This window comes from Suncus etruscus, chromosome 1 (genome assembly GCF_024139225.1).
Source record: "Suncus etruscus isolate mSunEtr1 chromosome 1, mSunEtr1.pri.cur, whole genome shotgun sequence".
Taxonomy (NCBI): domain Eukaryota; kingdom Metazoa; phylum Chordata; class Mammalia; order Eulipotyphla; family Soricidae; genus Suncus; species Suncus etruscus.
This window is the reverse complement of record NC_064848.1, coordinates 85,943,018-85,967,156: the sequence shown is the minus strand read 5'-3', so window position 1 is coordinate 85,967,156 and position 24,139 is coordinate 85,943,018. Positions and strand designations below refer to the sequence as shown.

General features: G+C 38.2%; 1 protein-coding gene and 2 pseudogenes across 1 annotated transcript in view; 1 reads left to right on the top strand and 2 right to left on the bottom strand.

Annotated features, from left to right (window-relative positions):
* The window catches only part of CDK6 (cyclin dependent kinase 6), a 223,271-nt gene that overhangs the window by 108,844 nt on the left and 90,288 nt on the right, over positions 1-24,139 (top strand). Inside the window, exon 3 of the mRNA XM_049784870.1 lies at positions 1,647-1,814. Coding sequence (XP_049640827.1) covers positions 1,647-1,814 — 168 coding nt within the window. The remainder of the gene's footprint in view (positions 1-1,646; positions 1,815-24,139) is intronic.
* On the bottom strand, positions 12,911-13,004 carry LOC126029497 (uncharacterized; annotated as a pseudogene).
* On the bottom strand, positions 21,131-21,223 carry LOC126029469 (uncharacterized; annotated as a pseudogene).

Genomic DNA, 24,139 nt, shown 5'->3' with positions numbered 1-24,139 from the left:
AAGCTACATATTTCTCCATTGTGTGCTTGTAAAAATTTATACGTTTTGATCGTGGGGCCAAAGAGATAGTACAGTGAGTAGGGTACTTATTTTGCATGCAGCTGCCCATGTTTGATACTTGTCACCACATGGTTTCTCAGTCCCTGCCAGGAAAGATTTCAGAGCAGAGAGTCAGGAATAAGCCTGAGTACTGCCAGATGTGGCCCAAACTCTACCTTCTAAAATAATTAGAAAAAATTAAGGCATTGGTTTTAAATAAGCTAGAATATAACAACAGGATTCTTAATCCTGTTAGAAAAAAATTTGTACCATAGCCAGTCCCTTAATATTCTGTTCTTCATGGGAGGGGCCAGTGATCCCACTGCCTGAGTCCTTACAGCCCCTATCAGCTCTGAAGACCGTGGTGATGGCCTAATCACACTTTAAGTCTCAAGAACAAACAAATTTCACTCTTCCTGTATATACTTCTGGCACCGTATGTTGAGAATTATATTCATCTCTATTAACCCTAGAGATGGTACTGTCTTTAGTTTCTATTTTCTGTCTCTCAGTTTTTAGTCTTGTGTCTAATTTTATCAGTGACTTATTTTCTTAATGCCTTCTTTTCTATGACAATTAATAGTAGTCATAATACCTACCATTTATTGAATTCCTATTTGCTGTTCACAAAGATTCATTGGATTTGCTTTTTCCCACTTTATAGATAGCAAAATTCAGACTCAGTAAGATTAAGTACGTAGCTTACTTGGTTTTACATCATAATCATTGAATTATTGATGTCATCAAGTAGTGCATTGGGAACTTGAATATCGTTTTTCCAAACTCTGGTTGGAATCAGGACTTTGACTCTTACTAGTGGTAATACTTTAGATTAATTGTATATACCTATTGTGTATCAGTTCTTTTCCTGTAAGTCGGGGTGATAATATTATTTGTCTCAGTGTCACAATGTGTGCTAACTTATTTAGCAGGCTAGAACAGTGCTTGACATGTAGTAACCACTTAGTGCTTGGTGCTATAAAAGTAGTGCTAATTGGGGGTGGGGAAAAAAGTAGAACTAATTACTACCATAGTATTATCATTCACTGAATGCTAATTATTAAAAGTATTGAATCATACCTGAAGTATATGAAATATGAAGTGTGCAACTAACATTTATTCTAATATTAGTTTGGCATATATTTCTAAAATATTTCCATTGCTTTAGGAAATATTTATTCATATTCCTCTGCTGTATAAAACTAAATTATCCTCTGCTTAATATAAAAAGGCCAGAGACCAGAGCAATAACACAGTGTATACAGAGTTTGCCTTGCACATGGATGACCCATGTTTAATCCCTGGCATCCTATATTGTTTTGAGAATCTGCCAGAAGTGATTCCTGAGAGCAGAAGTAGAATAACCCCTGAGCACCACTGGGTTTGGACCCAAAACAAACAAAAGAGGCCAAAAGTGAATTTCTTTGCATTAGCTGGAGAAGAGGAAAGTGGAAGGATAGGAAGCAATATTGATTAATTCAAACACCCAGAAAATATTTAATTTGGGGGGTACCAAAAAGTTTTGGGTACCTAAGACTCAGGAATTATTAGAATGTTGAATTTCTATGTCTACACCTTAACTGATTTTCTTATTTGGTTTTATTTAGGATATGATGTTTCAACTTCTTCGTGGTCTGGACTTTCTTCATTCTCATAGAGTAGTGCATCGTGATCTGAAACCACAGAACATTCTGGTGACCAGCAGTGGACAGATAAAGCTGGCTGATTTTGGCCTTGCCCGCATCTACAGTTTTCAAATGGCTCTTACCTCTGTGGTAAGTAAGAAAGTGCTGTTCTTTTATCAAACTTATTTTTCTTCTTTGGAATGGCAAACTACCCCCACCCAGGTTGCTAACATGATGATTGCTCATGGTCAATTGTTTGACAAAATATCTTAATTTTCCCTTTTTTTTTTGGCAGCATTCAGGATTTGATCCTGGCTCTGCAACCAGGAATTATTCTTGGCAGGATTTGAGTACCATATAGGATGTTGGGCTTGAACCTGGATAGGCTGCATGCAGGGCTAATGCCCTTCCCATTGTACTATTGTAGCAGTCTTCTTTGAGACACAGCCAGAGTGCCTGCACAGTGTATGGCAATATTCCTGAAGCTGTGGTGCTAAGTGGCAAGAGATTAAATTTATAGTGAATTTAGATGATTCTAAACAAGTAGCACAACTCCACCTGGTGAAGATTTCATTCATCCCAAATAGAAAAGCAGTACAAAGGCACTGTTCTTGTAAAAAATGACAGTTATAGTATTATGTTCTTTGAATCATTCAGAGACAAAGCATAATACTTCTTCTTTTTGGTTAGCTTTCTAGGTCTCCTTATAGGTTCATTGTTTCTGAGATGAATATTTGAAATTTTCACCCAAAATATATTGAGCACAACTCTTTCTTCTCTCTGAAAGAGATATCTGTTTTGTGTACACACTGAATCCAAGCACAAAGATTAAAAAGCTAAGGAATGGCTCTGTGTTGTGCTAATTCATTTAAAATTTATTGATGTGGAGAATCATTTTTGGATCAGTGAAGACCACAGAAATTGCCCTCAGAGCAGCAGCAGAGAGCCTTAAAACAAAGAAATCCTTTTGGATCAGTGTATCATTTTTCACAGATAGTCCAGCCCTCAAGTCCTCAAGTGATTCTAAGAAGGGGTCGTGGAGGGGGAACTGGAAGGCACTGCTAGGCATCACCTTTGGTCACCATGTTGTCCTGAAAGGAGATGAGGCTGCAAGGAAGCTACTGTTCTATACAAAGAGGAATCCTCCCATTAATGCCTCCTTTGAGAAGGAAAAATTTGTGATGGTAATTGGCACTTTCCTTGGAGACTTAGATAAACATCTAGTAAACAAAAATGTTTCTCTTCCACACCGTGCCCCCTTGTCCCCCCAAAATATGGCCCTATGGCCATACCTGAGCTTGCTATCACCTAGACATACAGAATCATTTACTTTTCCAGCATTAAATAGTTTGCTTGGGGTCTCAGAAATTTTACAGATGAGTCCTTTGAGTTGCCATGGTTGAGACAGCTTCTGCCTGTTTCCTCGGTTTTTAAAAATAATCTTTTTTGGTTTTGTGATCACACTCAGCAGCACTCAGAGGTTACTCCTGGCTTTGTGCTCAGAAATCACTCCTGGCATGCTCAGGGGATCTTATGGAATACCAGGGATTGAACCCAGGTCGGTTGCATCAAGGCAAATACCCTTCCTGCTGTGCTGTTTCTCCAACTCCTGCCCATTTCCTCTTTGCTCTGCATACCTTAAAGCTTTTTTTTTTAATTTATTTTGAATCATGTGAGATATAGTTACAAAGTTATTCATGTTTATGTTTCAGTTATATGACATCCAACACCATCCCTTCACCAGTGCACATTTCCCGCCACCAGTGTCCCCATTTTGCTTCCTGTCCTTCCCCATGCTTGCTTCTATGGCTCTTATGGCAGACATTTTTCTCTCTCCCATCCCATTTTTTCCTTTTAAACATATGGTTTGCAATATGGCTACTAAAGGAATATCATGCATATCACTGTATCTCCTTTCAGTACTCAGTTCTTGTCCAGAGAACTATTTTTGTTATTCCCAACTATTATTAACTATTATTGTCATTGTGTCCTAATTGCAATCTTCCGTTCTTTGTGGCAAGCTTCCTCATGGACAAATCTTCCTGGTCCTTATCTCTGTTATCTTTGGGTATTATTACCATGCTACTTTTTTTTATATCCCACAAATGAGTGCTTTAAAAGAAAATTAGGCATAAGTCGGTGCTTCAAGGTCTTGCCTCAGCTTTGGACATTTTTACATGAGCCCTGTGTTCTTCTATAACCACATCACTAAAGCCCATATATGCACGCCTCCCTGTGGGAAGGAGAGGTTGGACAGAGCTTCTTTAGGAAATGTTTATGTGATGCTTCTGGGTGCTGGAAGGACATTCTGATGGGGTCTGATTGGCAGTCATCAGGAGAACAAATAGAAGGGACTGGTTTTCTGGGGTTCTTAATTATATTTAGTAAAAAGGTTGGCCCATAACTGAGACAGATACTTTCTTTTGGCATCTCTGAAGTAGGCACTAAAAACCATAAATAAAAACAGGAAACCCAATTGGTTTTAGTTTTGAAACTTTTTTTTGGCCTATTAAGTTTAAAGAATGATAGCCCAGCTTGTGCGTAACATCAATTAACATTCCATTCTTGCTGAAAGCTGATCTGTTCAGACAGGAAAATGTAGACAAATTATTTCATAGAAAAAAGGAGAAAAGGCAATCATAAATGGCCTGATTTCTCAGCATCTGTTTATGTTGCTCTGTTTTTAAGGAGAACACAAAGGTGTTTTTTTTTTTAAATGTAAAAGCTGAAAAAGACACTAGAACAAATTCAGTTTTTATATACAAGACTGATACTTAGAACATAAAGTCATCAATTAAGAGCAAATTTCTTTAGAACAATGCATTTAAACTGTCCACATTTTTTATGTTTTATTTAAAGAAAGATTTCATTTTCGTGTAGTGATGCATTGGTTTACTTATGTATGGTGATACATACGAAGACTTGAAATTACAGTATTTTCAGTATTGTTGAAGGAAAAAACATTCATACTTCATTTCTTGGTCATTTTTAGTGGGTAATATAATACAGGAATGGAGAATCAATTTGTAGAATGTTAAAGGAATTATAGGTTAACTAATTTAAAATTTATTTCTTACAGCCAGGAGAAATGCTAATATATTGCTTAACTTCAACTGAACTCAAACATCTCCTTCTGATATTCCTTATAGGAATTATTTTCTCTTTTCATCCTCTATGTTGCCAGTATAACATCTTACTAATTTATTTCCTGACAACTTTTCTGACTTGACTAATTGTTTTGCATGTTTATTTATTGTAAATACCTTGAAGGAGTTGACTTTTGTGTTGAAGTAAATTTAGAACAACAATAGAAAATTTGGATTGTCATTGCTACTCTAGATTTGTCAAGACTGATTGTACTTCTAGATGTAACATAGGATCAAAGGAGGGTAAAGTGTCCTTGGACACTGAAGTTTGCCAGGCTGCCTTCAGCATAATGTGTGGGTATATGTAGGTATTGGGTTATTGCTGCTCATTATACAACCAGACATGCACTTGATCCCATACAGGCCTAGGGATATTTCTAGTTATTTATTTCAAGATTATTAAATTGAACCACAGATGACAACAGCGTATGCCTTAGAACTAGACAGATGTCTCTTGCTTTAAAGGAGCCTGTGCTAGCCCTGTTCTAGTCGCACCTCCCTGCTTCCCTTCCTGTAATGCAGAATCTATTCTAATATGGAGATACATTACCTGGAGCCTGTGACTCACTCACTCTGTCTCTCTGTCTCTGTCTCTCTCTATCACACACACACACACACACCCCTGGGTTAGAATGTGCGCACACACACACACACACACACACACACACACACACACCTGGGTTAGAATGCCCATATGCCTGGAGCCTGTGACTCATTCACTCTGTCTCTCTGTCTCTGTCTCTCTGTCTCTCTCTCTCTATCACACACACACACACACACACACACACACACACACACACACACACACACACACACACACACACACACACCCCTGGGTTACCATATGCTTGTACTTGAGGGGAGCCTGTGACACACACACACACACACACACACCCCTGGGTTAGAATGCCCATATGCCTGGAGCCTGTGACTCATTCACTCTGTCTCTCTGTCTCTGTCTCTCTCTCTCTATCACACACACACACACACACACACACACACACACACACACACACCCCTGGGTTACCATATGCTTGTACTTGAGGGGAGCCTGTGACACACACACACACACACCCCTGGGTTAGAATGCCCATATGCCTGGAGCCTGTGACTCATTCACTCTGTCTCTCTGTCTCTGTCTCTCTGTCTCTCTCTCTCTCTCTATCACACACACACACACACACACACACACACACACACACACACACACACACACACACACACCCCTGGGTTACCATATGCTTATACTTGAGGGGAGCCTGTGACTCACTCTCTGTCTCTATCTCACACACACACACACACACACACACACACACACACACACACACACACACACACACACACACACATACACACACATATGCACGCACGCTTGTACTTGAGGCCCCTCTTGGTGTAAGAAGGAGCTAGAAATGGGAAGGGAAATGAAATGAGGCCATTATACTCAACATCTGAATTGGGTAATTTTTTTTTTTTTTTTTTGGTTTTTCGGGCCACACCCGTTAGATGCTCAGGGGTTACTCCTGGCTACGCGCTCAGAAATTGCCCCTGGCTTGGGGGGACCATATGGGACACCGGGGGATCGAACCGTGGTCCTTTCCTTGGCTAGCGCTTGTAAGGCAGACACCTTACCTCTAGCGCCACCTCGCCGGCCCAGAATTGGGTAATTTTTATTAAAAGAGTTTTCTGCAACTATAAAAATCAACTTCCATGCCTGTCTTAAAATATATATTTGAGTAAAATCAAACAATAAGATAAAAGGGAGAACCTTTTCATGGCAGTAAGTAATAGGTAAGAATCATGACTCATGCAATTATATCATCTTTATAGTCAAGATGTTTTCAGAAACTCCCAATATTTCTTCTTTCCATCACCTGGCAACCAATGTTCTACTTAACGAGTCTATAAATGTCCCCATTCTAGATGTTTCATACATGTGCTCTTTTGTGGCATTTTTAATTTTGTGTAATATTTATTTTACTATGCATTGGTACTTTATTTCTATTTGCTGACTATTGCATTCTATCTACACTGTAGTTATTATTATTGTTGTTGTTGTTGGAAATTGGACTTTCTACATTTCTACTTGCCTCTATTAAGAATAATGGTGCTGGTTCTAAGAAAAAAAAAACATTTAATTTGCAACAACATGGATGCCATGCTGAGTGAATTCAGTCAGAAGGAAAGGGATAGGTACAGCATGATCTCTTTTCTATGTGTTAATTAAAGATGCACAGCAATGTAGCAGCAAAGGTCCAAAGGCAACATAATAGGAGAGTTGATTACATACAACTGAGTTGGGGGGAGGTGTAGGGATTTTGGGGAGAACTAAGAGAGTACACTAGTGATAGGTGTGGTGTTAGAATTCTGTGTATGAGAAATTATTATTAAAAGCATAATAAAACATCATTGCAATTAAAAAAATTTTAATTAAAGAACAATGCTGCTGGATGCCCAAGGCTAGAGTTCAGTGATAAAGTTCCTGTCTTGCAGTCATGAATGAGTTTTGTCCCCAGCACCACCCCAATGTGGAGTGTAATCAACCACTTCATTTTCAGAGTGGATAAAATGAGTCTCAGACAGGCAGTTTGTGATCATCTTAAGTCCAAATTCACCAAATATGATAAATGGCTTAAAAGAAGTTGAGTATTTATGTTTGATATCCCAGGTCACCTCATTCACATCTTTTCCCCACCTCGATCTCTAGCACATCAGGGGATATGAAACTGTCCTTGTAACTGTTGGGTTCTACAAAAGGATATCTGAGCTTCAAACATTTAAGTAATCAATCAACTTTAATGTATTTGAATCTTTTGGATTACAAAACAGTTTGGTTCATACCAAACATTATTTTGACATAATGGGTCAGGAACTTGTGGGGTTTTTTTCTAATGTGGACTAGAATAAAATATAAATGTCACTTTCACACACTTGAAAATTATGTAGAAGTATCAACACTTAGAGAAAGTGTTTGCTTCATTCATTTCTATATCCTCTGTCTTATACTCTCCCAGGTGCATAATCATAATGATCTGCTTGCTCAGTCACCATGCTCAGAACCACTTTGAGGATCATGCAGATCAATACCGTTGTTGGTGCTTTTATATTTAGATGTAATGCACTAGGCAGTTAGAACCAGCCATGCCCCAGGATGGACATCCTAAGGTCACCTATGGATAGCGAAAGATATATATTCTAATAGGACTAACTTCACAGTTGGAAAAGATTCCAGAATTAGCTGCCTCAAGTCAATTTATGCCTTGCAGTGAACTGTGTAACAGTGCTTTTCAATGTATTTGGAGAGTCTTTATTCAAGTATTAAGTGAAAAGTAAATTAGATTTTTCTCCCATGTCTTTGCTTAGCAAACATAGTTTGAAGAAAAAATTGACTTTGTACCATAACGGGAGAGTGAAAATTTTTTCCCTGTCTTTTTGGTGCCTTAACAAAATTATCACATGAATTTACATTCTATCTCAAAATCTTTTTTCATATTATCTTCCCTATTGAAAGATATCATATTTTGAAAACATCTGCCCCTCTGAAGAAATCACCAGAAGTTTTCATTAAATAGTAATGGGTAGCTTTTTATTAGAGAACATAACAAATTACAAAACTTCTCTTAAGGATATTTTTATATGTAATTGATAAGATGGCCAAAGTTGCCTTACTTAAGATCATTTTATTTAATAACATAAATACTGAGAAAAATTAATTTCTTTTCTCCCTTTTTCTTTCTTCTAACAAGATTTGGTTTCCTACTTTGTCTCCAGTATTGATGATCTATGTAAATTCAACAGCCACCCCACCCTCAAATAACTAAGTGGATTCAAGTGTTTCTTTGCTACTAAGTCTAGACTCTAGACGATAAAAGTCTTGAGATGAATTTGTGGCATTCTGTCAGGAAATAATTCCTAATTACTTTCATGTTTCAGGCACTGTCACTAAACCCAGGACATAATAGAGTTGAAGTATACAGGTCTTGGCTCTCCTGGAATTCATAATCAGAATAGGGAGATAATATTAAGCAGTTGGCTATGTAAATGGGTGGTTGAAAACAAAGGTAAGTATTAGAAGACCAGATTTATGAGGTCCTGTGATGCAGGCATCCTCATAGACCCAGGCCAGGATGTGAAATGCTCCAAGAAGTTACCAGCATCTCCTTTCTAGCCACCTTCAAGGACAGTCCATGGACGTGTGCATCATGCGATCTGCTCTTCTTTCCTTACGTATTTGGAATTACTAGTTTTATTGCATTCAGTTGGCACTACCAAGTCACAAAATACAGTAGGACCAGAGGTTAGAGCACTATAGCATTTTTTGTTGTTTTTGGGGGGTACCACACTTGATGGTGCTTAAGATTTACTTCTGGCTCTGTGTTTAAGGATCATTCTTAGTGGGGCTAGTTGAACCAAATGATGTGCCAGGGGTCTAACGCAGTTCAGATGCATGAAAGGCAAGCACCTGACCCACCATATCGTATGTTAGCCCCCGAGTTCACATTAGCCCCCAAGTTCACATTTTCGGTTTTATTTTGTTTTGGGTGATTCTGAGGTATTACTCCTAACTGTACTGAGAAACTATGCCTGGCAGTACTCTGAGGAACTATGTCTGGCAGTACTCAGAGTACCATATAGGATGCCAGGAATTGAACCCAGTTCAGACATGTGCAGGGCAAGCAGCCATCTGCTATACTATTGCTCCAGCCCCAACAATGTCATCTTTTAGAGGAGAAAATAAATTGTTTATGCTTGTTTCCTCTTTGCGCATCTTGTATTTACTATGAAGACCTGCTAGTGTTTGTGTCTCGGCTCAGGCAGCTGAGTGGCTTCCACAGAAGCCCTCAGATGCTGCCAGTTCATACTGAGTAAATGAGTCCAAGAGCATTACATGCATATAATGGAAAAAACCCAAAGTCCTGTTGCCTCAGCGCCTCTTTGAAAGTGCAGGACACACCTCTGAAGCCGGAAAGGCTCTGGTGGCTCCCTCCCTGCTCAGCCTCTCCTTGCCATGACACAAACAAGTCTGTTTTGTGAAAACGTCGTATTGCCAGTACATATTTCATAGTTAACAATGGGGTGTTTGTGCCGGTTTCGTTTTCACTTTTGCCAGTGAGGGAAGTAGAACACAATGGGGCAGTGCACAGAGCTGGGAACAGGACACGTTTTCTTTAGGATTCCCAGGGTTGGGTACTTGGAAAATGCCAGGGCCAAAACAAACATGCAGACCATGCAGATCCTTCCTTGTGCGTTCTCAGAGGCTGTAAAACACATTTTGAGCCATCACCATCTAATACCTCTATTGAGAAGGCAAACATTGCTGAGCATCATGAGAATTTCTCCCTCAAAGTGAGAAAGTGTTCCTTGCTGTATTGTGAGCTGCTGCTTGTGAAGAGTATGTGGGTGAGTGGGTATTTCAGTTGCGCAAAGTATATCTGTGAAGTTAATGCAGTAGCTGCTTTCCACATTTATAAAAGATAGTCATTCATTTGACTTGCCTAGTTCCAGCTCCTTCAGAAGTGGACACTGTTGTCAGTTCTGGACAAAACCAGTTTTAAGTGTAATACTGCTGGCTTGAGAATGATTACTCAGTGAAAGCCCAGGCAGTATATTGTTTGCTTTCTCCATAGTTCTCTTCAGCTGGCATATCCTATGAGGGTAGGATATAGAGAGGGACAGGTTGCCAACTGGCTTCTTTGTGTCATATTTTATGGGCACACTCTATGATACTATTCAATCACAGAAGCTTCTGTTCAGATTTCAGTGTAAAGATGACAAAGAATTGTTTTAAGAGTAATAAGAACAAATGAATCTAATACTATTAGGTTAAGAGCCAAGAGCTGTAGAGATATTTCGGAAGCAAAAGATTTCTCAGGATCCAAAATATGGAAAAGATTATGTCCGGTATTTAACACTCATGGAATATGCCTTCTGTGCTTGGTCAAGGGCTAATCCAATGTATTAAAAAATTCCATCTTCTCAAAGTTTGGTTAACTCCCCTGTTGTCTTATGTTCATTGAAATTGAGTCTGAAACACTTTTCTTAAAATTAAGTTTTTGTTTTTTGTTTGTTTGTTTGTTTGTTTTTGGGTCACACCCAGCAGCATTCAGGGGTTACTCCTGGTTCTACACTCAGAAATCGCTCCTGGCAGGCTCGGGGGACCATATGAGATGCCGGGATTCGAACCACCATCCTTCTGCATGCAAGGCAAACACCTTACCTCCATGCTATCTCTCCGGCCCCAAATTAAGTATTTTTAATGTATCTAGGGGCCAGGAATGTCTCCGGATGTGGAAGAGCACATCCTTTACATCTTGAAAACCTGGGTTTGTATTCAACAATCATACAACAGCAGGGAAACTAATATCAACAACCTAACAGTAACAGAAGCAACAAATATGTCTGTAACTTGGATTTTTACATCCCCTTTCATTCTTTGTATATGTCAATCATATATCAGTTTCTGATGTTTTATTGACTTCACTACTTCCTTGTAAGGAAGAGAAGTATAGCATTATGATTAGTTCCTAAATTAGGATTTTTGAGATTCCATTCCATTAGACATAACCCATTTTTATTCACTTTATCCAAATCCTTGTTTTTTTTTTTTTTTTTTGTCTGTTTGTTTTTGGGTCATACCCGACAATGCTCAGGGATTATTCCTGGCTCTACGCTCAGGGGACCATATGGGATGCTGGAATTCGAACCAGCGACCTTCCGCATGCAAGGCAAACGCGTTACCACTGTGCTATCTCTCCAGCTCTCACTTTATCCAAATCTTACACTCTTAGTATTTCTCTCAGACTTGTGGTAGGCATGTGATAACTATAGTGAATGACATCTTAAATGAATCCTCAATGTTAATATTAGAAGAATGAATTCCAAACTTTATAGCATGGCATATAGTATGTAGCATAGCCTTGTAGCATATAAGCATATAGTCTATTTTTTTTTGAAGTATAACTTAATCTTTTTTCCTTCTATTACCACCCATCCAGAAAACCCTCCTTTCCCCAACCCCATGTTGTTATGTGTGTGTGTCTTTTTTTTTTTTTATCTTCTACCAGCTTTCTTAAAAGTCTTGGAAATGAAGTTCTTACACAATTCCCCATTTCACAAATGAATTGATAAATTAATTTCCAACTATGTTTTTCATGTTTCTGTCATTGCATCATCAAACATAAGCATCTATTTGTTTTACGCGCAACTTTTAGCTAATCTTCTCTATTGCCTGCGTCACTGAGTTCTAAGAGAGTAACATTTACACATTGACTTTCTGCCTGTACAGCCATTCCTAACCTTCAGATAATGATTGTTTCATTCTTCCTTATTCAGGATCACAAATCCTCCCACATTACTTCAGTCTGTACACTTGCTTTTTTGGTATTCTGTGTTGTATTTAAAAATTAAATTTGTGGGCATCTATAGGCAAAACTTATGTCACAGAAAAAGGTTGAAAATTTTGCTTTATGGGGCCAGAGAGAAAGCATGGAGGTAGAGTATTTTCCTTGCATGCAGAAGGACGATGGTTCGAATCCCAGCATCCCATATGGTTTCTGAAGCCTGCCAGGAGCGATTTCTGAGCGTAGAGCCAGGAGTAACCCCTGAGTGCTGCCAGGTGTGACCCCCCCCACCCCCAAAATCAAAAAAACGAAACAAAAAAAGAGAAAATTTTGCATTATAAATTAATTTTGGTAATTTCATTTACCCTTATTGAGCCCTGGAAAAGATTCTCCATTCAGGTTTTCCCAAAGAGTAAAGCCAGTTTATTACTCCAGTATATTACTTTATAATGCTGGATTTTCTTGACTATTTTATTAATTTTACTGCAAATATTTGAAATTATGTTCCTTGGGCTGCTGAAATACTCTTCTTGCTTTCATTTATTATTTTTTTCCTAAGGAATAGCAGACAGGGTGTGTTCCATCTTTGTATCCAACATCTTTTTAAAGGGAGAAGGTGGTCATGTCCAGTAATGCTCAGGGATTAATCATGGCTCCTCCCTCAGGATTATTCCTGGAGTGTCGCATCTTTTTTTTGTTTAATGTAAACCAAGTTTATTTCACTTTTTAAAACACTACAGCTTGGTAAACAATGTAAATTAAAAATATGAAACGCTTCACGAATTTGGTTGTGTCATCCTTGCGCAGGGGCTGTATCGTTTCAATTTTAGTATATGTGCTGCCGAAGCGAGCACAGCGTGTAACATCTTTTTAAGTGGATAAGGTGGTCTTGTCCAGCAATGCTCAGGACTTAATTCTGGCTCCTTCCTCAGGATTACTCCTGGAGGTGTCCTGGAGACCGAATTGGATGTCAGGGATTGTACCTGGTTCAGCTGAATGTAAAGCAAGTGCCCTACCCACTGTATTATCTCTCCAGGCCCCATACTCAACAACATTTTATAAGAATACTGATTTTATAAAAGTCTCAAATATTTGAATGATAAACTTTATAGGAAGAATGATCTACCTTTTTAAATGTCAAGGAAACATCCATAGGAAAGAAGGAAAAGTGTAGGAGAATTTTAATTTTTACACAGTCCTCAGATCTTTATTTTTGAAGGCCATCGAAATGTAAAAGTAGGTTTATAAGTGTAACAACTGAACAATAAAGCCCCCAAATAAAGAGGTGATGGGAGGGATCTCTAATACATCTAGATTTGAGTGCTAGATTTTTTTTTTAATTTCTTGTGCTATTCTTCCCTTCTTTTTCATTGTATTTGGATTAATGATTTTGTAGAGTTTACAGTGCGTTGAAATGCATGGAAATACTTTTTTGCCAGCATACTTAAGAGGATAGAGTTCACTGTGATGTAAAAGCCTATCTGTGCCTTATGTAACACCAGGCAATTTCAGTGAGGTGGGGACAGCACATGGTATCAGTTCTTGTGGGAAAATATGCTTCAGTGGCTTACTGGCACTGCTCTTGGAATGTGGCATTTAAAAGTACCTTTTTACAGTGGGAAAGAATTTTGTCGAGAATAAACAGTCTGACCTTGTTAAATGGGTCAAAGTCTGTCTGTAACCTAGTTCCATAAAACTAGATTTCACTAGTTTAGAAAAAAGCACATTAGGAAAAATTAATTAACTAGCTTTCTGAATAATGGAAAAGTTATTATCAAGAATATGAAATAAATTCCAAAATAAAGATCTCATTTGCACATAAAAATATCAGTGCTTGAATGTAGGGTCTCACTTCTCCAGAGTGGATGGTAAGTCAGACCTACAGTTAGCCAATATCAGATTTTTATTTTCTTGCAAAGACAAGACTTACCAACAGAAAAGAGCCAGGAAATGGGCTCTGTGGCACAGATGATACAGGGGGTTTGAAAAGCGGATTTGGAAGATGAAGTCGAAGTCAAATTGTTTTCCTTTCCCCATTACCTATCTGCATTTCAAACTACTTTGTATCACTACTCTTAATTTCTCCTGGATGTACCTCCAAAAGGTAACATGGAAAGTCCAAAAAGTCCACTACACATGTTCTGATTCAGAGAAGAGATACACATATTATTATTATTATTATTTGAACACAGATTGGCCAGGATTGTGTCTTTTGTTTACAAATTAAGAATAAAAACACCTTGAGTGGGCCTGGAGAGATAATACCAGAAAGTTTGGCACTTGTCTTGGGTGCAGCTACAGCAGCCGCAACCCTGGTTCAAATCACTGGCACCACCAGGGGTCACTCTTAAGCATAATAACTTAGAGCCAGGAATAGCCCCCATCACCTCCTGTTAGGGGCACCCCCAGCTACCCTCCCAAATTAAATGTAAAATACTTATAATTCCATTTGCTCTGTAACTTTATAGAAATGTGATATCAGGAGGCCGTTTTCTTTTTCGAGAGATATGTAATTTGCAAATCCAGAGACATTTTTGTGGTTTCTATTGCATTCTTTTGTAGTTTTTGTCTGTGTTCATCAATCCTTTCAAATCATCTTTGAAGGAGGATCTTAATTATTTGTTTTTGTTTTAGGCCACAACAAGCTCTGTTTAGGGCATATTCTTGGCAGTGTTCAGGGGACCATATGGGGTGTCTGGGATTGCACCTGGGTTGGCTGCATGCAGAACACCCTACCTACCTACGCTCTGATCTCTCTGGCCCAGTATTTGAAACTTTTTAATCAGTTTTTAGTTTGTGTACTGTAAAATATTTTAAAAATTATGTTAAAACTCAGATATTTGGGGCCTGAGTAAAGCAAGAAGACACTTGCCTTGCATGCTGCTGACTACTAGCACCACATTTAATCCCAGAAGTAATCCCTGAAAAGCAGAACCAGGAGAAAGCCCTAATGAACACAAATGATTGTGACTTCAACTTTCCCCTTTCCCTCAAAAAAAACCCAGACATTCTAAATTTCAAATAATTTATTTTTTAAAAAAGGAAAACTCATTGGCTCATATTCCAGTAAAAACGTACTAATAACAGTTTGGTGAATAAATTTGTGTACTTCAGGAGGCAGGGTGTGAGAGATAGTAAAGGAAGTACGGCACTAGCCATGGATATGGCTGACAATCCCCAGCACCACAAATGGTTCCAGGAGACCTCCAGGGGTCTCTACTGAGCAAAGGGACTGGAATAACCCCTAAGCATATCTGAGAGTGGCAAGCAACCAGCACCAATGCTCTTACAAACTTTCTGATATTTTTTGTTTAGTATTCTGTATATTTGTTAAAAATCAAAAAGATTTTAGAATTTTATGTTTACCATACTCATGAATACAATTCCTTCTATTCTTTAATAATGATAATTCGCAAACACTTAAGGAACACCAGAAATATATTTGTAAAGTACAGGTAACATTCACTTACAGATTCAGAAGCTAAGAATGGTCTTGGTATCAGAGATCAAGCACAGGACCTCATAGATGTCCCTTATGACCTTCACCTTATCACTATTTCTTTGGCGAGAATAATTTATAATTTATAAATTTATATATTTATATAAATTTATAATTTATAAAACAATGGGTAACAATACTCTTTTTTGGTTCAGTTTATTATTTTTAAAATGTTGATTTTATTAATGTATAACTTGGGTAGCATATTATTACTTTTGTTTTGGTTTGTTTTTGGGGGTTACACACAGCAGTGCCCAGGGGTGGTTACTCTTGGCTCTACACTCAGAAATTGCTCTTGTCAGGCTTGGGGGACTATATGGGATGCTGGGATTCGAACTACAATACTTCTGCATACAAGGCAAATGTCCTACCTCCATGCTATCTCTTCAGCCTCAGAGGAGCATATTATTTAACCAGCCTAATAAACTTTGGGGAGTCAGGGAAAGGCCTGATTGGACATGGGAGAAGCAGGGAAAGATTTGAGGGGAAAGTGGGTAATTGTCAAACTATATCTTCAAGAATAAGGAAGGGTTTGCCTGGCAGAGAAAAGAAAAAGGTACTGACCTGGGAAATAAGAGAAAGAGAACAGTTACTAAAGAATGAGAAGTATGTGAATTATTGTGAAGGATAGCTTTGGATAGCAGGATCAAACTGGAATTTTGGAGTGGACGTTATTTTGTTTTTGTTTTCTGAGCCACTCCCTTTGGTACAGGGGGGCTTCTTCCTGGCAGTACTGGATGGGGATGGGTGGGGCAAAGGGGACAAAATGACCAACCTTGCATTGTCAGGGATCAAACCCAGGCCTCCTGCATGCAAAGTTTATGCCCAACGCATTAAGATATTTCTCTGGCCCTTATTTCCATAGTTTATGGCAGTTATTCTTCCCCAAGCAACAACTCCAACGCAAAATGATGAATGAATTGATAAGGGAGGGTTTGGCATAAATTAAATAAATTAAATAAATGGCTGGTGGGCAGGAAGATCAGCATGAAGGTCTTTTCAAGCCACAACATCTATGATGAGGGGAAAAAAGGAAAGGAGAAGGAAGAGAGAACTGGAGATAATTCAATGTATATCTGGAAAAAAGTAAGGAAAGCACATCCATGCCCAAAAGTGTGTAGGAAATTTACCGTTAATGGATAAAAGAAGAAATAAAAGTAGCATTATTCTTCATAGAATAAGCAAGCTTCTGTGGTCATGGGTGTGTCAGGTAAAATAACTGTCTCATGTTGTTGTGGCAATGATACAGATGCATATTTAAAAACTAGTTGATATAGTCATTACTTTTATTACAACTTATTTAAGTATGCAATTAATTTTTATATACGTATTTCACATTCACAGTGGAATAGATGATGCAATGTAGCATCTGCCTTCAAAGACATCTAACTAGTAGTGAAACTTACTAGGAATTTTCTAATGGCTTAATGTTTTCCCAATTGTAATTGAGATGAGGTTTAATAAAATGACTTTTCATTCACCTAGAGCCTTTTTCTAAAAATAATGAGTATTTGTTAGGACTTAAGTAAGTGAAAGATGATTTTGTTTATTGGCCTAAAGACCTAGTAACATGGTTGTGTTCTGTCTAATTAGCTACCTGTATTTCTGTTTTTCCTTTTTCATCCCATAATTCAGCGTTTGCCAAAGTTGGAAAATTATATATCTCACATGTGGTCATTATATGACTAAATACTAGCAAGTATTATGTAATGTAAACAATCACAAAAAGACCATAATTTAGTCTTTTTATTAGAGAAAACTTACCTCAAGGGGAGAAACTGGGCATTGCATATATTATGCTCACTAAATAATAATTGATAATGATTATCTACTTTTAAAATGTTTATGTTCATTATAAACATGATGTATATTCATTAAGGGCAAATTTGAATGGTTCCTGCTTATCTCTTCTATTCACTGTTCCATTGTCCTATTTAACATCTGTAATCACATGGATTTGTCAGGTTTTGTTTTTTTGTTTGTTTTTCTTTTGGTATTTGGGTCACACCCGGCAGCACTCGGGCTACTCCTGGCTTTATGCGCAGAAATCGCTCCTGGTAGGCTCGGGGGACCATATGGGATTCCGGGATTAGAACCACCGTCCTGGATGCAAGGCAAACGCCTTACCTTCATGCTATCTCTCCGGCCCCGATTTGTCAGTTTTCAAAATCATAAAATCATTCTGGCTGAAGAATAAAGGAAGGAAAGAGGGAGGATGATAGGGAATATTTGTTTTAATTCTTTGTTAGCTCTTTTCTTGTGGCTACTACTTGCCTTTACCTTTCTTTTCTAAGAAATAATGTTTGAATAAGCTTAGAAATTACATGTATTTAAGTCAAGTAAGAATCATTGAATTTGAGGGATTTTTGTAAAAACTAAATACAACTTTTTTATATAATCTTCTTCATATCCTCTTCTCCCATTCCACAGCCCACTCTTAATCATGCTATGGACATTTTTCAAAATTAAATTACCATGAGATACAGAGTTTAAATATTGTTGATAATTGAGTTTCAGTCATACAGTGTTCCAAGTTCCAACACTCATCACTTGCCAGTGTTCATTTCCACCACCATTTTCCCCAACTACTCTACCATCATCACACACACACCCCCATACCAATCCTCCCCTTTAGCAGATATATTTTTTTCACTTTCTCTGTCTCTCCCTACCCCTTCATATCTCAATTTTTCCTTTAAGGCACCATGATAAGGAATACTATTACTAAAGGGATATCACACATACCACTTTACTTTCTTTTAATTCCCAATTTTTGCCCAGAGTGGATATGTCCAATTATATTGTCAGCTATCTTAAGTGCATTTCCCACCCATCATTTCTATTGTATTTGGATATTATTCTCATACTTTGGGGTTGTTGTTTTGTTTTGTCTTGTTTTTTTAATCCCGTAGATTATTTTATGTCTCTCTTGCTCTGACTCATTGCACTCACCTTGATACTCTCCTTGTCTCTCCAGGTATAAGCAAAACCATGTCTTCATTTTTTTCTAATTGTTGCATAGTATTCCATTGTGTAGATGTACCATAGTTTCTTTATCCACTCATTTATTCTCAGCTACTTGGGTTGTTTCTAAACGTTGGCTATTGTTAATAGTGCTATAATGAACATGAGAGTGCTGATGCCAGGGCCGGATAGATAGCATGGAGGTAGGGCATATGCTTTGCATGCAGAAGGACAGTGGTTCTAATCCCGCATCCCATGTGGTCCCCCGAGCATGCCAGGAGTAACCCCTGAGTAATGTCGGGTGTGACCCAGAAACCAAAACCAAGAAAAGAGAGAGAGAGAGAGAGGAGAGAGGAGAGAGAGAGAGAGAGAGAGAGAGAGAGAGAGAGAGAAGAGAGAGGAGAGAGAGAGAGAGAGAGAGAGAGAGAGAGAGAGAGAGAGAGAGAGAGAGAGAGAGAGAGAGAGAGAGAGAGAGAGAGAGAGAGAGCTGATACCTTTTCTGCATTTTTTTTTTTTTTGAGGAGTGGCGGGAGGAACTAGGATATACTCCCTGGAGTGGCATTGCTGGGTTGAACTGAAGTTTGATTTCTAGTGTTTTAGGAAAGCCCATATTGTTTTCCAAAAGGGCTGGACCAGCCTGCATTCACACCAGCACTGGCTCTTCTTGATTTGTGCCAGTCTCTGTGGTATAAGGTGATATCTCATTGCTGTTTTGATTTGTTATCTCCATGATGATTGATGATGCAGAGCCTTTTTTTCATGTGCTTTTTGCCCATCTGTATTTCTTCTTTGAGGAAATTTCTGGTCATTTTTTTCTCACCATTTTTTGATGGTGTTGGATTTTATTTTCTTGTTAAGTTCCACCAGTCCCTTATATATTTTAGATATTAATCCCCTGTCAGGTGAATCTTTGTATCCTGGTCATTATTTCCTTTGAGGTGCAGATGCTTCTTGATTAAATGTAGTTCAATTTGTTTATCTTTTCTTCCACTTGCTTGGTCAGTGTTGTTTCATCTTTGAAGATGCCTTTAGCTTCAGTGTCATGGAGAATTCTTCCTATATTTTCCTTTATAAATATTCTGGTTTTAGATATGATATCAAGGTCTTTAATCCATTTTTATTGACCTTTGTGCATGGTGCTAGAGGTTGGACTTCATTTCATTCTTGTATGTAGCTGACTAGGTTTCTCAGCACCACTTGTTGAATAGGCTTTCCTTGCTCCACTTAAATATTTTTTTGCTCCTTTTATTAAAAATAAACTTAATCACGGGGTCAGAGCTATAGCACGATGGTAGAGTGTGTGCCTGCAGGAGGTCAATCCAGGACGGACTCAGGTTCAGTTCCCAGCAACCCATTTAGTCCCCCAACCTTGCCAGGATTGATTTCCAAACAAAGAGCCAGGAGTAACCCCTGAGTGCCTACGGGTGTACTCAACCCCCCACCCAAAATGAAATAAAAAAATTAAAATAAATGAGACCAGGAAAGATACAAAGTTGAAACTCGCCAGTTTCTAAAAAAATAAAAAAATTTTAACTTAATCATATACCTAGGGATCTGTCTCAGGATATTTAGTTCTATTCTGCTGATCTGAAGAATCTGTTTTTATTCCAATACTACTTTGCTTTATTGTATAGTTTGAAGTTGGGGAAACTAATGCCCCTATCTTTTCCCCAAGGACTCTTTTAGCGGTTTGTGAATCTTTATATTGTTCTAAATTAATTTCAGAATTATTTGATTTCTTTACAAAACCACATGGGTATCCTCATAGAAAGTGCATTGAATTTGTACAGTGCTTTGGAGGAATGTTGCCTTTGTTTTGTTTTGTTTTGTTTTGTTTTGTTTTGGGACCACGCTTGGCAGCACTCAGGCATTACTCTTAGCTCTGCATTTAGAAATCACTCCTGGCAGCTTCGGGGAACCATATAGGATGCTGAGATCAAACCCATGCCCATCAAACAAATGCCATATGCACTGCTATCACTCAGGCCCCTAGTATTGTTATTTTAATTATGTTAATCCTCACAATCAATGAGCTGAAGATGTGTTTTCATTTACTTGTATTGACAACTTTCTTGAGGCCCAATGTTGTAAGTAGGAAGAACTGGGAAGATACCAGGCTTAGAACATTATATGCCATTCTAATATTGTAAATTTTTTGTTTTGTTTTGTTTTGTTTTGGGGTCACACCCGGGAGCACTCAGGGGTTACTCCTGGCTCTATACTCAGAAATCACTCCTAGCAGGCTCGGAGGACCATAACGGATGCCGGGATTCAACTGCACAAACACCCTACCTTCATGCTATCTCTCCGGCCCCATAATATTGTAATTTTTTATAATTTATTTTATGCAATAGTGTTTTCTATACTGCCCCAGGTATTGGTGACTAAATCTTTCACACTCCTAGAGAGAAAATTCTTTTCTTTAAACAGTGACGCTATTGGTCTTGTTTAGTGCTAATGCCCTTGTTTCTTTTTTCCTTCTTGTCAACACTGTTTTGGAAATCTTTTTTTTTTTTTTTAAATATGGAACTCTTCACGTGTGTCATCCTTGCACAGGGGCCATGCTAATCTTCTCTGTATTTTGTTTTGGAAATCTTAACTTGATTCAAGGGTTCTTGGAATATTTCTTTCCCCATCACCTATCTTTTATTGTTTGTTTGTTTTTTTTCGCCACACTCAGGGGTTACTTCTGGCTGTGTGCTCAGAAATCGCTCCTGGCTTAGGGGATCATATTGGACGCCAGGGGATCGAACGGCAGTTTGTCCTAGGTTAACGCGTGCAAGGCACGCCTTATCGCTTGTGCCACCGCTCCGGTCCCACCACCTACCATTTTTTAACTACAGGCTAGGAGATTCTCCCATTCACCCTGCTCCCAAGTTTCTCTGTATTCATGAAGCAATACAACACTATAGATTGATTGGGAGAACACACTGTGGAACTTGACTATCTTGCATCTTAATAAGATGTCTAACTTTAAAATAAACTCTTTAGCCTCTCTGTATTTAGTGGTGTGTTGGGTTTGTTTTGGGGGTGGCTTTTTTTTGTTTTGGGGTCACACATGGTGGTGCTCAGGAGTTACTCCTGGCTCTACACTCAGAAATCACTCCTGACAGTCTTGGGGGACCATATGGGATGCCGAGAATCAAACCTAGGTCTTTTCTGGGTCAGCTGAATGGAAGGCAAACGCCCTGCTGTGCTATCACTCCGGCCCCTAATGATATAATTTGTTAAAATGGTTCCTACTTTATAGAATTGTTGTGGTAATTTCCACAATAATAAATAAATAAGTTAATTTATGAAGAATGAGGCTCTATAAAGTCCTTGGATTGAAATAATAATTAGTAGTCATCAGTGCTTCTGAACATGAAAGCTGGCATTGAAATGACTATAATCAATTAAGCTCTTTTCCTATGAGTAAAATTAACTAGGGACTTCTGTATTGGATTATAAATTAGTAAAGCCTTAGAGAGACATTTTCTCCCTTTCCATTCTTGTTTCTCAAAAGGGAAAAAATTTTAATAACCCTGAAATAAGCATAATAAGTAATTAAGTTTTTATAAAAGATATTGAGAGTAATAGTATAGCATTTTCTAATAGTATACCCCAATGGTGTCAGGACACACCCCATGTGTGTCTGGAATTGAATCTGGCTTGGACACATGCTAGATATCCTTCCTAACTGTAGTACTATCTCTTGGCCACCAAAATATTTTCTTGAAGATTACCACAGCAATTGAGAATTCATCAACAAGTTTTGAAGAATGTACCCAAATGAAAAAGTGGTATGGAAAACCAGGGAAATAGGAGTCTCTGGGGATGTCAGTATTGGCAAGAAGACTCAGGGTCCTAAAGTTGGTGAAAGTGAATGAAGATCAGACATATTCTATGCAAACAATATGGAAGAATCAAGAAGTCATAGAGGGGCTGGAGAGATAGCATGGAGGTAAGGCGTTTGCATGCAGAAGGTCGGTGGTTCAAATCCTGGCATCCCATATGGTCCCCTGAGCCTGCCAGGAGCGATTTCTGAGTATAGAGCCAGGAGTAACTTCTGAGCACTGCCAGGTGTGACCCAAAACCAAAAACAAACAAACAAAAAAAAAAGAAGTCATAGAGAAGTTTGTCTGGAATGCGATTCACTGAAATGGCCACACAATAGAATTAATATCAAGCCAATTATGAAGGAGGCTTAGGTAAGAAGACATAGGGTCCATGGTGGGACCATTCCAAGAAATAGCATATGCCTTACCTGTAAGTGGGCTGGATGATCTTATGTTTACAGAACCCTTCAGTAGAATTTGGTTATTACAATATTATTATTAAAGTGAGAAAATAAAATTATATAAAAATGTGAAGAAAATCTAAAGTAAAATGTATTCTTCCCAGTTATACACATAGATCTGTTCTTTGAAAATATAGGGTGTTGTCTATGACTGTCCAAAAGTTATAACATTTCACTTGGAATTTAAGAATAAGTGAATATGTTACTGTGAATGAACAGCATAGACAGCATAAAAAGTCTAGCTTTTAGGCACCACCTCTCCTGAGTACTAGAAATTTGGTGCTCTTGTTTTCAGTCCTTGCTTCCCTGCTTACTTTTACCTGCAAGGCAAAAAGTTAAGGATAGGAGGAGATACTGAGTTTTTGATTCTTCATACAAATCTTGGTGATTGTACTTTTTCTTTATCACTGACTAAACATACTCTAGAAAGATAAGAAAAAAAATTTTTAAGAGACTTGTTCTGGGACTGGGGTGAGAGTATATGTGAATAGGTTGCTTGTCTTACACATAGCAGATTTGAGTTTTATCCCCTACATTCCGTATGGTTTCCCCAAGCACCACCAGAAGTATCTCTTGAACACAGAGCCAGGAGTAATGAGCACAACTGATGTGGCCCATCCTCAGCCTCCAAAAATGAGAAAGTGACATGTTCCTGTAATTTTAATCTCTAGAAAGGTAAGAGACCAACAAGTAACAATTACTATTTCATGAAAGCAAATTCCTTTGCATACTGTAGTCAAAATATACCTTTTAATCTTATTTCTAGACTAAACCATTTTGTATTCTGGTATTCACATTCTCTTTGAGGGGGGTAGGTGCTCAGTAGCGAGCAGTCAGAAAGTTTCTTTCCCAAAGAGGTTAGATTCTTCCCCTGTCAATAAGTGACTCATTGTACAATGGATTAAAAATTAATGTCACAAATAACATACTCTTCTTTCCCATGATCTACCTGAGATGTGTCACATAAGAACTCTTCCAGCTATTAATCTTTCCAAAAAAATTAGTTAAAAGAAATTCCTGGGGCATTGAGCCCAACCCTTGTATAACCTGCACTGTCTTGTTTTGGTTTACAAAGCCACACAGGAATGCCACCCCCCATTCATAAAAGGGGTTGATACCTAAGCTAATAGCTCAATGGCATATTCAATCACCCATTCAGGAAAACTGTGTGTGGTATTTTATAGAATTGCTTTACATTCTAATTTTGTTTTTAGGAACATTTGTCATACAGTTGCTCTTATCTGCCT